The sequence below is a fragment of the Sapajus apella genome, unplaced genomic scaffold, assembly GCF_009761245.1.
Source record: "Sapajus apella isolate SASKATOON/1434 unplaced genomic scaffold, GSC_monkey_1.0 scaffold7, whole genome shotgun sequence".
NCBI classification, from domain to species: Eukaryota; Metazoa; Chordata; class Mammalia; order Primates; family Cebidae; genus Sapajus; species Sapajus apella.
The window spans coordinates 1,114,516-1,127,867 of record NW_022436947.1 but is presented as its reverse complement, the minus strand read 5'-3'; the positions used below and the strand labels follow the sequence as shown (position 1 = coordinate 1,127,867).

Here is a 13,352-nt window from a genome sequence, read left to right as displayed (position 1 = left end):
AGGAGACAATTTTTCAAAAACCCTATTTTTTCTAATCAAAACTCTACTTATTTTTTCAAGCAATCTAATTCTAAGCTCTCCTTGCTAAAATCCAGAAGAGGTATCCTTTCTCTTTATCTCCTTTAGAAAATTTATCATACTCTTCTTTATATGGCTAATTTTTCTCAACTTCAAAATAATTTTGTGAGGATTAAATGAGATAATACAAGTAAAATAAATTATTGTAGAGACTACCACTGGTGTTAGTAATAATGAGTAGTAAAAAAAAAAAAGCAGTATTTGTAATTCTTGTTGTGTTTTTCATTGTTATTACTATATTACTTTGTTGATTCTTGTCATGACTAAACTGCAAGCTAGTTAAAGGCACAAACCATGTCTTAATTTTTAATTCATAAAAAGAGGCTGGGCGCAGTGGCTCATGCCTGTAAACCCAGCACTTTGGGAGGCCAAGGTGGGTGGATCACTGAGGTCAGGAGTTTGAGACCAGCCTGGCCAATATGGTAAAACACCATCTCTACTAAAAATACAAAACTTAGCTGGGCGTGGTGGCAGGTGCTTGTAATCCCAGCTACTTCGGAGGCTGAGGCAGGAGAATCATTTGAACTTGGGAGGTGGAGGTTGCAGTGAGCAGAGATTGAGCCACTGAACTCCAGCTTGGGTAAAAGAGTGAGACTCCATCTCAAAAAAAAAAAAAAAAATCTAAGAAGACTTAATATCATTAAAATGACAACACTTCCCAAGTTGATCTATAGATTCAATGCAATCCTTATCAAAATCTCAATTTTTTTTTTTTGTAGAAACTGACAAACTTATCTTAAAATTCATAGGGTAATACAAAGGACTTTGAATTACTAAAACAATCTTAAAAAAGAAGAAGTTGGAAGACTTATACTTCCTGATTCCAAAACTTACTATACAACTATAATAATCAAGACAGTGCAATAATATTGGAAGAAGAACACACATATAGAACAGAATAGAACAAGTTGCAACCAGTAAATCCATAAAGGCAAGAAGTAGATCAGTGGTTGTCAGGGGCTGGAGTGAATGACTTCTAATGCATACAGAGTTTCTTTTCGGGAGTGATAACAATATTTTAGAATCAGATAGTGGTGCCAATTGTCCATTTTGTAAATACACTAAAAACCACTGAATTACACACTTTAAAAAAGTGAATCATATAGTATTATATGAATAGTAATGTGAATTATTTCTCAATAGAACAGGAATAGAAAAAGAAAATCTTACATTTACAGTCAACTGATTTTTTTTACAATGTTGGCAAGACAATTCAATGAAGCAAGAATTGTCTTTTCAACAACTGGCGCTGGTACAACTGAATATCCACATGTAGAAGAATAAAGTTGGGCTACTACCTAACAACATATTCAAAAACCTAACTCAAAATACGCCAGGCATGTTGGTTCATGCCTGTAATCCCAGCACTTTGGGAGGCCAAGGCAGGAGGATCACTCGAGGCCAGGAGTTCAAGACCAGCCTGGGCAACATAAACTCCATCTTTACAAAAATTAAAAATAAAACAAAATGGGTCATAAGCCTATCATATAATTGAGAACCCCCATTTTTCTTCTCCCCACTTCCTATTTAGCTCTTTAGAAATGCAATTATAGGTCAGGGGTGGTGGCTCATGTCAGTAATCCCAGCACTTTTGGAGGCCAAGGCAGACAGATCACTTGAGCCCAGGAGTTTGAGGAAAGCCTGGGCAATCTGGTGAAACTCCACCTCTACAAAAAACACAAAAACTTGGCTGGGCATGGTGGCATGCACATGTAGTCCCAGCCACCCAGAAGGCTAAGGTGGGAGGACCAGCTGAGCCCAGGATGTAGAGGCTGCAATGAGCTGAGATCATGCCAGTACACTCCAACTTGGGTGACAGAATGAGACTCTGTTTCAAAAAAAAAGAAAAGAAAAAAGAAAGAAAAAGATAAAAGAATAAAAGAAATGCAATTACAGGCTTTTAACTCCTCTTCACCAGACACTCCCTACAGGGCAAGTTGATATAACTATGTGCTTAGACAATCCAGAGCGAAACTCTCACCCATCAGGAGGTTGCCTCAAGAGATAACAATCAATTTAGAACCCAAACTATGCCTGCTAGAGTTTTCAGCCACCTCTATGAGGTATTTTTGCCCATGAAGCCACCAACTTGACTGTCTGATAGATAAGGCACTGAAGGGAATATGCTGATCTCCCACCTGCTCATTTCTGCCCCTGTGTGGGCACCTTCTTTAAAAGTGCCCACTCTCTGCTCCAAAAGGGAAGCAGTACCCTTAAGGCAGGAAGCCTGTGCTGCTTCTTCCCTTAATCTAACTTTGGAATAAACAGTCAGTTTATACTAGACTTTGCTCTTATTAATTGAGCTCTGCAGGCAGCAAACAACTAAACCTAATGCTATAAAACTCTTAGGAAAAAACATAGGAGTAAGTTATCCTGACCTTTAATTAGGCAACGGTCTCTTACATATAATACACCAAAAGCATAGCAACCAAAGAAAACAGGTAAATTGGAATTCCATCCAAGTTTAAATTTTTGTACTTTAAAAGACAGTATCAAAAGAGTGGAAAAAAATACCACAGAATGGGAGAAAATAGTTGTAAGACATGGATCTACTATCTAGAATATATCAAGAACTCCTGGCTGGGGTGGTGGCTCATGCCTGTAATCCCTGCACTTTGGGAGGCAAAGGTGGGCGGATCGCTTGAGTCCAGGAGTTTGAGACAAGCCTGGATAACATGGTGAAACTCTGTCTCTACTACAAATACAAAAATTCTCCAGGTGCGGTGATGCACACCTGTAGTCCCAGCTGCCCTGGAGGCTGAGGTGGGAGGATCACTTGAGCCTGGGAGGCGGAGGTTGCAGTAAGCCAAGATGGCACCACTGCACTCCAGCCTGGGTGACTCTGCCATCTTGGCTCACTTCAACCTTGGCCTCTTAGGCTCAAACAGTCCTCCCACTTCAGCCTCCTGGGCAGCTGAGGCTACCGGTGTGCACCACTGTACCTGGATAATTTTTGTATTTTTTTGTAGAAATGGGGTTTTGCCATGTTGCCCAGACTGGTGTCAAACTCCTGAACCCCGGTGATCTACCCTCCTTGGCCTCCCAAAGTGCTAAGATTACAGGTGAGAGCAACAATGCCTGGCCTAAAGGACTCTTACAACTCAGTAATAAAAAGACACACCCAGTTTTTTAAGTGGGCAAAGGATTTGAATAGACATTTCTCCAAAGAAGATATACAAATGGCTAACAAGAATGTAAAAAGATGCTCTTTATCATTAGTCATTAGGAAACTGTAAATCAAAACCAAATGAGATACCAATTCTTACTTATTAGGATGGCTTTAATTAAACAAATGGATAATGTGTTGATGAGGATGGGGGGAAACTGTAACCTTCATATATTGCTGTTAGGAATATAAAACAGTGCAGCATCTTTGAAAAACTGTCTAGCAGTTCCTCAAAATGTAAAACAGAGTTACCACAAGACCCAGCATACTTCCATTCCTAGGCATACGGCCAGGAAAACTGAAAACATATCTACACAAAAACTTGCACATGAATGTTCATGGTGGCATTATACATAATGGCCAAAACATATAAATAGCCCAGATGTTCATCCGTTGACGAATGGATAAACAAAACGTGATATATGTGTGTATATGAAATATTCAGCCAAAACAAGAAATGAAAGTACTGATAAATGCTACTACATAAACAAACCTTGGAAAAGATTACATTAAGTAAAAGCAGCCAGTCACAAAAGGCCATACAGTGTAATTCTATTTATGTGAAATATTTCAGTCCGCAAATCCATAAAGGCAAAAAGTAGATCAGTGGTTGTGAGGAGCTGCAGGGAATGACTACTAATGCATAAAGGCTATCTTTTGGGGAGTGATAAAAATGTTTTGGAATCAGATACTGGTGACAGTTGCCCATTTTGTCAATACACTAAAAACCACTGAGTTACGAGCTTTAAAAAGTTAACCATATACTATGTGAATTATTTCTCAATTAAAGTACAAGGGAAAAAAATCTAAGGATCGATTTAATTTCAATGTAATGAGAAAAGGCAGTGAAAGAAAAATTTTATTTTTTATCATTTAGTTAATTAAATTTAGTATTATTCTTGCTATTGCAAGATACAATGAAATGTTACAAACTGCCCACATATCATATATAATGGACTATTCTGCATTTCACAGGAAGCATCCAGCTTCCAGTATTCATTTCATTGCTAGATTTGATACAATGCCTCTGTATTATTCTAGGTTCTATATAGACTAAAGACCAGAAAGGCTGTCTAGCATAAGAATGATACGGTGATTAACGGCACAGGCTGTAAATTTAGAAAGTCTGGGATTCAAACCTTGGCTACCATTTACAAGTTGTGTAACCCTGGCCATATTATTAAATCCCTCTGTGCCTGAACTGCTTCATTTATAAAATGAAAATGAGAATAGTTAAGTGTAATTCAAAGGGTAGGCTGAACTACTAAATGAACTAATATATGATTGGTACCTGGTGTATAGTAAGTATTCAGTAAATGTTAGGAGTGATTATTGTCTTCATCAGTCTACAGGGGACTCTTATGATGCAACCATAAATTCTAAGGCAGTTAGGACTCAGGTGTAGGGCAATTACAGAAACAGTATCCCGTCACCTCTGGGCTCCAATGAACCAAGTACAGAAAAAAGAATCTACTACTAGAAAAGCATATAGCATTATATCTTACACACAGAAGGCATTCAAATAATTTTTTGGATAAATGTATACAGAAACACTAAAAGGAAATGAAGAAACTATGGGGAACAACTTTTCAGGGTAAACCTATCTTTTTTTTGGATGACGGTAGAAAAAAGGGTACCAAAGATCGACTGAGAAGACAAATTTGAAATTCTTTAGAGTACTGCATCTCATATTTCACTGTAGTTATCATCAAGGGAATCAACAGAATGTTAACTGTCATCCGACGGTGGGGGAACATTTAGAACTGAAAAGATAGTTTTAAAAGAAATTAGTACATGGGAAAAAGAAAATAAAGAGGATTTCTGATGGTAGTGTAACCAATTTCTCTATTTTGCTACAATGAAGAGAAGAATAAGTGGTTGAAGATCAATCTTCCTTTAGAAACATAAAAGGGGTTTCTGTTGAAAAATTATAGAATAATCATAGAACAACTTCTACTTCCCTGCATACAAACTAATCTGAAGAAAAATTGTGAACACTGGAGAATTTTGACTTATTCCCCTCTTATTTCAGGAAATGTAAGCATAGTCACTGGTCTAGGGGTGATATGTGACCTCATTCTACTCAATGAGATATAAAAGGAAGAGTTACAGAGGATTTTTCAGAAAGATTTTCCTCCTAGCACAAGCTTAGTACACAAGAGAACCTCTCTGTTTTCTGCTTTCAACTTTGGGGAGTTGTATGAGGGAAACATCTTAAAATCTGCTGTAGTTATGACAGAAAAGCCAAAGGGACTATAGAGACTCAACCAAGTATCTGACAACTTCGAGCTACAAACTAGTCTTACGATAATTTACCTCTATGCTTCTTACTATGTGAAAGGAAATGAAAATTCCTATTTGTTCCAGCAACATTTTCTTGAAGGGTTCTGTTTCTTGCAACTAAAAGCACTTATAATTTTAATGGGTCTGGATTTATTCCTTAATTTTTCTCATGTTTCCTTTAAAATTTCCCATTTCTCCGCTTTTACTCTGCCTTCTGGAACATTTATCTACCTTGCAATATTTATTTACATACATATATACACATACATATTACCTATATGTCTGTATATACATATAGTTTTAAAACTTTCTGGCTATTGTATTTTTAATTTCCAAGAGGTCTTTCTTGTTCTCTGTTACTTTTGCTTCTTTGGTACTGCTATGAAGCAAGACTGGACTAATATATCTTATCTCTGATGTTAATTACAGTTATTTTCAAGTTTTCTTCTGCATTCTACACTGTTTCTGAGTTTCTGTTGACCATTTCTGCTGTTGCCTTTCCTGATGAAAACTTTCCTTAAATATCTGGTTATTCTTAACTGTCCACTTATATTTAAGAGTTAAGAGGTCTTAAAATGCCAGTACTAACCAAAGCAATCCACAGATACAATGCAATCCCTATCACAATCCTGATGACCTATTTGTAGAAAGAGAAATATTCTTTTTAAAATTCACACGGAGGCCAAGAGCAGTGGCTCACACCTGTAATCCCACAATTTTGGGAGGCCGAGGCAGGTGGATCACTTGAGGTCAGGAGTTGAGACCGGCCTGGTCAACATGGCGAAACTCCATCTCCATTAAAAATACAAAAGCTAGGCATGCTGGCATGCACCTGTAATCCCAGCTACTCAGGAGGTTGAGGCAGGAGAATCGCTTTAACCCAGGAGGTGGAGGTTACAGTGAGCCGAGATTATGTCACTGTACTCCCGCCTGGGTGACAGACTGAGACTCCATCTCAAAAAAAAAAAAAAAAAAAAAAAAAAAAATCACATGGAATCTCAAGGGATCCTGAATAGCCAAAACCATCTTGAAAAAGGACAAAGTTGAAGAACTCGCATTTCCTGATTTCGAAACTTACTACAAAGCTAGTATAATCAAAACAGTTTGATGACAGCATGAAGACAACCATAGAGCAATGGCATAGAATAAAGAATCCAGAAATAAACACTTGCATATACAGTCAAATGGTTTTCAACAAGGGTGGCAAAGCCATTCAGTCTTTTCAACAAATGATGCTAGGAAAACTGGGTATCCATATGCAAAAGAATGAAGCTGGACCCTTACCTCATATCATATATAAAAATTAACTCAAAATGGATCAAAGACCCAAATATAAGAACATTTGGGAGAAGAATTTCATGACATTGGATTTGGTGATGATTTCTTGGATACGATATCAAAGGCATGAGCAACAAAAGGAAAAATAGATAATCTGGACTTAAGAACTATAAGCAGAGTAAAAAGGGAACACACAAAATGGGAAAAACATTTGCAAATTATCTATCTAATAAGAACTCATATCTAGAATATATAAAGAACTATGCTCAATAACAAGAACAAAAAATCCAATTAAAAAATGGACAGAGGATTTAAATTAGACATTTCTCAAAAAAGACATACAAATGGCCAATAAGCACATAATAAAAAGGTTCAACATTGTTGGTCATGAGGAGAATGCAAATCAGAATCATAATAAGGTATCACTTCACATGCATTAGGCTATGTTGTTTTAAATCAACAGAAAATAGTGAGTGTTGATAAGGATGTGAAAAAACACTTTGGGAGGCTGAGGCGGGTGGATCACGAGGTCAAGAGATCGAGACCATCCTGGTCAACATGGTGAAACCCCGTCTCTACTAAAAACACAAAAAATTAGCTGGGCATGGTGGGGCATGCCTGTAATTCCAGCTACTCAGGAGGCTGAGGCAGAAGAATTGCCTGAACCCAGGAGGCAGAGGCTGTGGTGAGCCGGGATCGCGCCATTGCACTCCAGCCTGGGTAACAAGAGTGAAACTCCGCCTCAAAAAAAAAAAAAAAAAAAAAAGGATGCGAAAAATTAGAACTGTGCAATGCCAGTAGGAATATAAAACAGTGTAGGTGCTACAGAAAAAGGCATGGCAACTCCAGCAAAATTAATCATAAAATCACCATGTGATCCTGCAACTGTATTCCTGGGTATATACCCCAAAGAAGTAAAAAAGACTCAGATACTTGTATACCTATGTTCACAGCAGCATTATTGATAATAGCCAAATGGGGGAAGCAACCCAAGTGTCCACTGATGGATGAATGGATAAACAAAATGTGGTAAATATGTACAATGGATTATTATTCAGCCTTAAAAAGGAAAGAAATGTTGATACATGCATTATCCTTGCTGCAACATGGATAGACCTCAAAGACATTAAGCTAAATAAGCCAGTCACAAAAGGACAAATATTTTATGATTCCAATAACATGAAGTTCCTAGAGTAGTCCAATTCATAGATCATAGAGACAGAAAGTAGAATGGTGGTTGCTAGGAACTGGGGAAAGAAGGGAATAGAGATTTAGTGTTTAATGGCTAGAGAGTTTCAGTTTTGGATAAAATTTTTAGAGATGGATGGTGGCGAAGGTTACACAAAAACACAAATGGACTTAATACCACAGAACCATATACTCAAAAATTGTTAAAATGGTAAATTTTGTTAGGCATATTTTACCCTAATTAAAAAAAAAAGTGTCAAGGAATCTTAAATGGCAGATTAGAAACCTGCAGAATGGTGGGTCTCAATAGGTAATCAGTAGATCTGGCTCTTCACTGATGGGCCTTCAAATATCAGTACATACAGGTCTTTTCTCTTGGGCTGGTTAGAGCCTATTCATAGAATATAAAATGGCGATGGCCAGGTGCGGTGGCTCACACCTGTGATCCCAGCACTTTGGGAGGCCAAGGCAGGTGGATGACTTGAGGTCAAAAGTTTGAGACCAGCCTGGCCAACATGGTGAAACCTGCCTCCACTAAAAATACAAAAATTAGCTGGGTATGGTGGTGCACGCCTGTAATTGTGGCTACTTGGGAGGCTGAGGTAGGAAAATTGCTTTAACCCAGGAGGTGGAGGTTGCAGTGAGCCGAGATTGAGCCACTGCATTCCAGCCTGGGGCACAGCGAGACTCCATTGGAGTGGTGGGGGGAGAGAAAACTGCTATTCCCCAAGGCCTAAAACAGTACAAGATGAATCAACTGCTTAGAGAATTCTTAATATTTGTATCAAGAACTATGCTATTTCAAAATTATAAACTCAATCCTTAAATTACCAAAGGTGTGATATTATTCCTATTTTACTAATCAGGTGGGGTGTAAGAAGACTGGATATCTTGAGTACAGAAACTAAGCCACAGTTGAGATTCAAACATGGAGTCTGTATTACTCCATGACTCACCTTAATCATTATATTACACTGCCACCTTCAGTGTGTGTATGTACACGTGTGTCTATGCATACATTTGCATACCATATACTACACACACACACACACACACACACACACACACACACACTACACACACATTGTATAGCACAAGTCCCCAAGAATAAGAATCTGTTTTACCACATGCTAATAACATAACCTGTGAGTTATGATCTGATGTATGCTGTCCTAGTCAGATTTAATTTAGTAAGTAGTTCAATTTTGTGTGTCTAATTCTAAATGAACCAACCCAAAAGACCGTATCTAATAAAAGGTCTGTAAGTCATGTCACAAAGAATGGCTGAAGGAATTAGAAATATTTAGCCCAAATAAGAAAAGCTGGGCCGGGCGGGGTGGCTCATGCCTGTAATCCCAGCACTTTGGGAGGCTGAGGCAGGTGGATCACCTGAGGTCGGGAGTTGGAGACCAGCCTGACCAACACAGAGAAACCCTGACTCTACTAAAAATACAAAAAATTAGTCAGGCATGGTGGTGCATGCCTGTAATCCTAGCTACTCGGGAGGCTGAAGCAGAATTGCTTGAACACTGGAGGTTGTGGTGAGCTGAGATCGCACCATTGCACTCCAGCCTGGGCAACAAGAGCAAAACTCCATCTCAAAAAAAGAAAAGCTGTCTGAGGGGTGAGGGTAGAGGAAGAGAAAGACAATGTCATGATAAAGGTAGAATAAGATAGTGATCAAGAACACAGACTTCTGACTTAGATATCTGCCCTCTTCCCCTAACTAGCAGTGCCACCTTAGTTAAGTTACTTATCCTCTCTCTGCTTTTCCACCTTAAAATGAGAGTAACAAAAATATCCAGTACCTGGTATCTTGCTCAAAGTAACTATAAGGAATGAAGTAATAAAATGCATTTAACACAGTACTGGGCACAGAATAAGAAGCTCTAAGGTGTGTTGTTGTTAGTGATCAATCTTCAAATAGTAAAAAGCCTGAAGACATATGTGAGGAGAAGGCAGTGAACCACTGCTATAGTGAAGCACAGCTGATGCCAATGAACTACATCGCAGCATGGGGTGAAAGTCTCCAAGACACAGAAATGGTTGGAAGAAAAATTGCTGGTTATATTGTCTAATTCTGATTAATAAAAAATTGCCATTCTCATTAGGAGTACTTGCTTCCTATGACACCTTTGATCAGCCTCCCAATAATATATGTATAGAAGATAGCACAGGATATTAGGAAGTGTACAAGCTAGTAATGAGAAATAAGAATTATAGTCCTACTTTTGATATTAACTATGAGTGTGATCTGGGATGAGCCATATGATGAAGAGAAGAAACAGCATATTAGCTATTATTCCCAAACTTCCAAGTTTACTTTAGAAATATAAACTTACTTCCTCCTAAAATACTTAAGACTTAACTTGCCCTTCAATAAGTAATTAAATTACTAAGTTAAAAATTTAGAAGTCTTTCAACCTGGGCTTAAAAATCTCTGATATTTGGAGCCAAATGGCAACCTGATCACTTTTAATTTAGAGTTCTCCATCTTCTTGCATCACTAGTGATGATAGGTGAGCCAGTTTTTATAGAGAAAGGCTGTGTACGGTAGTGGTGTGCAGTGTGGGCTGTACAGCCTGACCACCCAGATTCTGTAACAGCTTGTTGGCTGTGGAGTCTGACTGACTACATAAAGAAACTAATGCTAAGAAAGCTCATCTATGATTATAACAGCACCTACTAACTCACAGGATTAAGAGCAATGAATATAAATTTACAATTATACTGAAGGCTTGACACAAGCCTCAAAGCACTATTAAACAGTAAAGCTAAACAATGCTGAGTGAGGTGTTTAAAAATTATAAATTTTTTCTATAAGGAAGCAGAAACCAATTTTGGGGGGACTCATTCTGGAAAAAAATATTTTACAAAATTGTCCCATTTTCCAATATAGTAACTGGTTTGCTGAGCTCCAAAACTGTGTGCTTTCTCTTTAAAAAAAAAAAAAAAAAAAATTGGCCAGGCGCAGTGGCTCACGCCTGTAATCCCAGCACTTTGGGACGCCGAGGTGGGAGGATCACGAGGTGAGGAGTTCGAGACCAGCCTGGCCAACATGGTGAAACCCCATCTCTACTAAAAATACAAAAATTAGCTGGGCATGGTGGCATGTGCCTGTAGTCCCATCTGCTCAGGAAGCTGAGGCAGAAGAATCGCTTGAACCCAGGAGGCAGAGGTTGCAGTGAGCCAAGATCGCACCACTGTACTCCAGCCTAGGTGACAGGGCGAGACTCCATCTCACATACAGAAATAAAAAATTTTTTAATTCAGAGTAATATCTTAAAATTATGACATCCCCCTTAGTTCTGGTGTTTTCCAAATTATAAAAATGCATGTTTATTACAACAAGTGACACAAAACAAGATTAAGAAGTATAATATAGGCAAAGCTAATTCTCTCTTCCCAAATCTACTCCTAATTCCATCCTCTGAAATAATCAAGATTATCAGTACAAATGTTTTTATAAATTCATTTTTTTCCAAAATTACTACAGATATGATACTCAAAAGCTTACCTCCAGATATATTGATGGTGGATTATGCTCCCCACCAAATTTGTCCAATAGCGCCTCTATATGTTCCTGTGTCAACTTAATCATTTGTTTGATATTCCATACCTAAAAAATATTTTAAAAGAATTTAAATAAAAATCACTTAGAATATGAATTAGAAATATTTTAATGTAGACAACTACATTACAGTAACTGCCAGTGTTCCTCAAATTTTGAGCTTAGAGATCATTTAGTAAGTGGTTTCTCTCTTTTATTATTATACATCTTTAAATTTTTTTCTACACTAGTAATACAACTTATTCTCAACTACAAAAGATTCAAATAATTCATGAATATTCAGAATAAACCATGAAAATCTCTCTTAATCTTCCTCACATTCCCAGGCCCCCTTTTGAAAAAGTTAAGTTCTGTTTATGGTTTGGTGAGCAGCCTTCCATGTCTCCCTTTTATTCATGGAAAAAACATACATACATATATGAAATATACAAATATAAATAAATACTATATACAAAATACTTTCGACACTTGCTTTTGTCACATAATAATAATGTCTCAGAAGTCTCTCCACGTCAATATGTATATATTTTACTCCCTAATGGTTATATAGCATGCACTGCTATTTCAACAGTCTCCAGACATCAGTGGTATCCAGCAAACAACTGAGTCCAATTTGTTTGGTTTGATAGTGAGAACTGGCTACACAAATTAGGTTATATGGCAGATTCTATTTCTAAGTTAATGATCTAGATCTGCAGTTTTAAGGTTTGTCCAAAAAATGTATTTAACATAAATATAATACACAGTAGAAATTATGGCCTTTAAAACTATTTAAATTTATAATGAAAAAATGTCAGATATCAATTTTTAAATGTACAGGGAAATAAATGGAAAAAAAAAAAAAAAGGTTCCAAGTCTCTTGGTTTATTTAATAATTCCCTTACCAAAGAACATTTAGGTTATCCCATTTCCTGAACATCAAACAATACTTCAAAAAAATAGTTCTGAACTGCCTTTCAGGGTAAAAGTGCAAGTTTTATTTTTTGATATCTAGGTATACGATTCCAGGATTGAAGGATATACGTAACTTAAAATTTAATAAATATGCCAAATGGTCTTCCAAAAGAAGAAATGTATCAAGTCAAGTCCCTATCTGCAGGGTATAAGTCACTGTTTTCCCCTCAATCTCACCAATACCCAGCATAATCACACTTCTAAACTTTTGCCAATTTGAAAGGCAAAAGGTAATAATCATGTTTTAATTTGTATTTCCTACAAAGTTGAGCATTTTTTATGCTTACTGGCCATTTGAGATTTTGGAAAATTCCCTATACTGTACTCCCTTTTATTCTATTGAGTTGTTTCTTTCCTACTCATTTATAGATACTCTTTATTCTGGATATTAATCTTTCTTCTTCTACAAATGTTAAGGTCTTTCAATTGTTTTTCATGTCTCTTGTCATATAAAGTCTTGCTACTCAAAGTGTGGTCCAGAGACCAGCAGCATCAGCATCTTCTGAAAGACTGTGAGAACAGGAGAAGCTGGCCTGGCATAGTGGCTCGCATCTGTAATCACAGCACTTTGGGAGGCCAAGGCAAGTGGATTGCTTGAGCCCAGGAGTTCACCACCAGCCTGGGCAACATGATGGAAGCCTATCTCTATAAAAAATACAAAAATTATTGGGAGGCCGAGGCAGGTGGATCACGAGGTCAAGAGATCGAGACCATCCTGGTCAACACGGTGAAACCCCGTCTCTACTAAAAATACAAAAAATTAGCTGGGCATGGTGGCGCGTGCCTGTAATCCCAGCTACTCAGGAGGCTGAGGCAGAATTGCCTGAACCCAGG

The 13,352-nt window shown here is 37.6% G+C and overlaps 1 protein-coding gene across 6 annotated transcripts in view; it reads right to left on the bottom strand.

Moving 5' to 3' along the window:
- BRAF (B-Raf proto-oncogene, serine/threonine kinase) overlaps positions 1-13,352 on the bottom strand; it is a 204,611-nt gene that overhangs the window by 117,297 nt on the left and 73,962 nt on the right. For all 6 annotated transcript variants that reach the window (XR_004268214.1, XM_032275803.1, XM_032275798.1 and 3 more), the window contains exon 2: positions 11,511-11,612. Coding sequence is in view for 5 of the 6 variants with exons in the window: in XM_032275803.1 (XP_032131694.1) it covers positions 11,511-11,612 (102 nt within the window). In the remaining variant the exon portion in view is untranslated. The remainder of the gene's footprint in view (positions 1-11,510; positions 11,613-13,352) is intronic.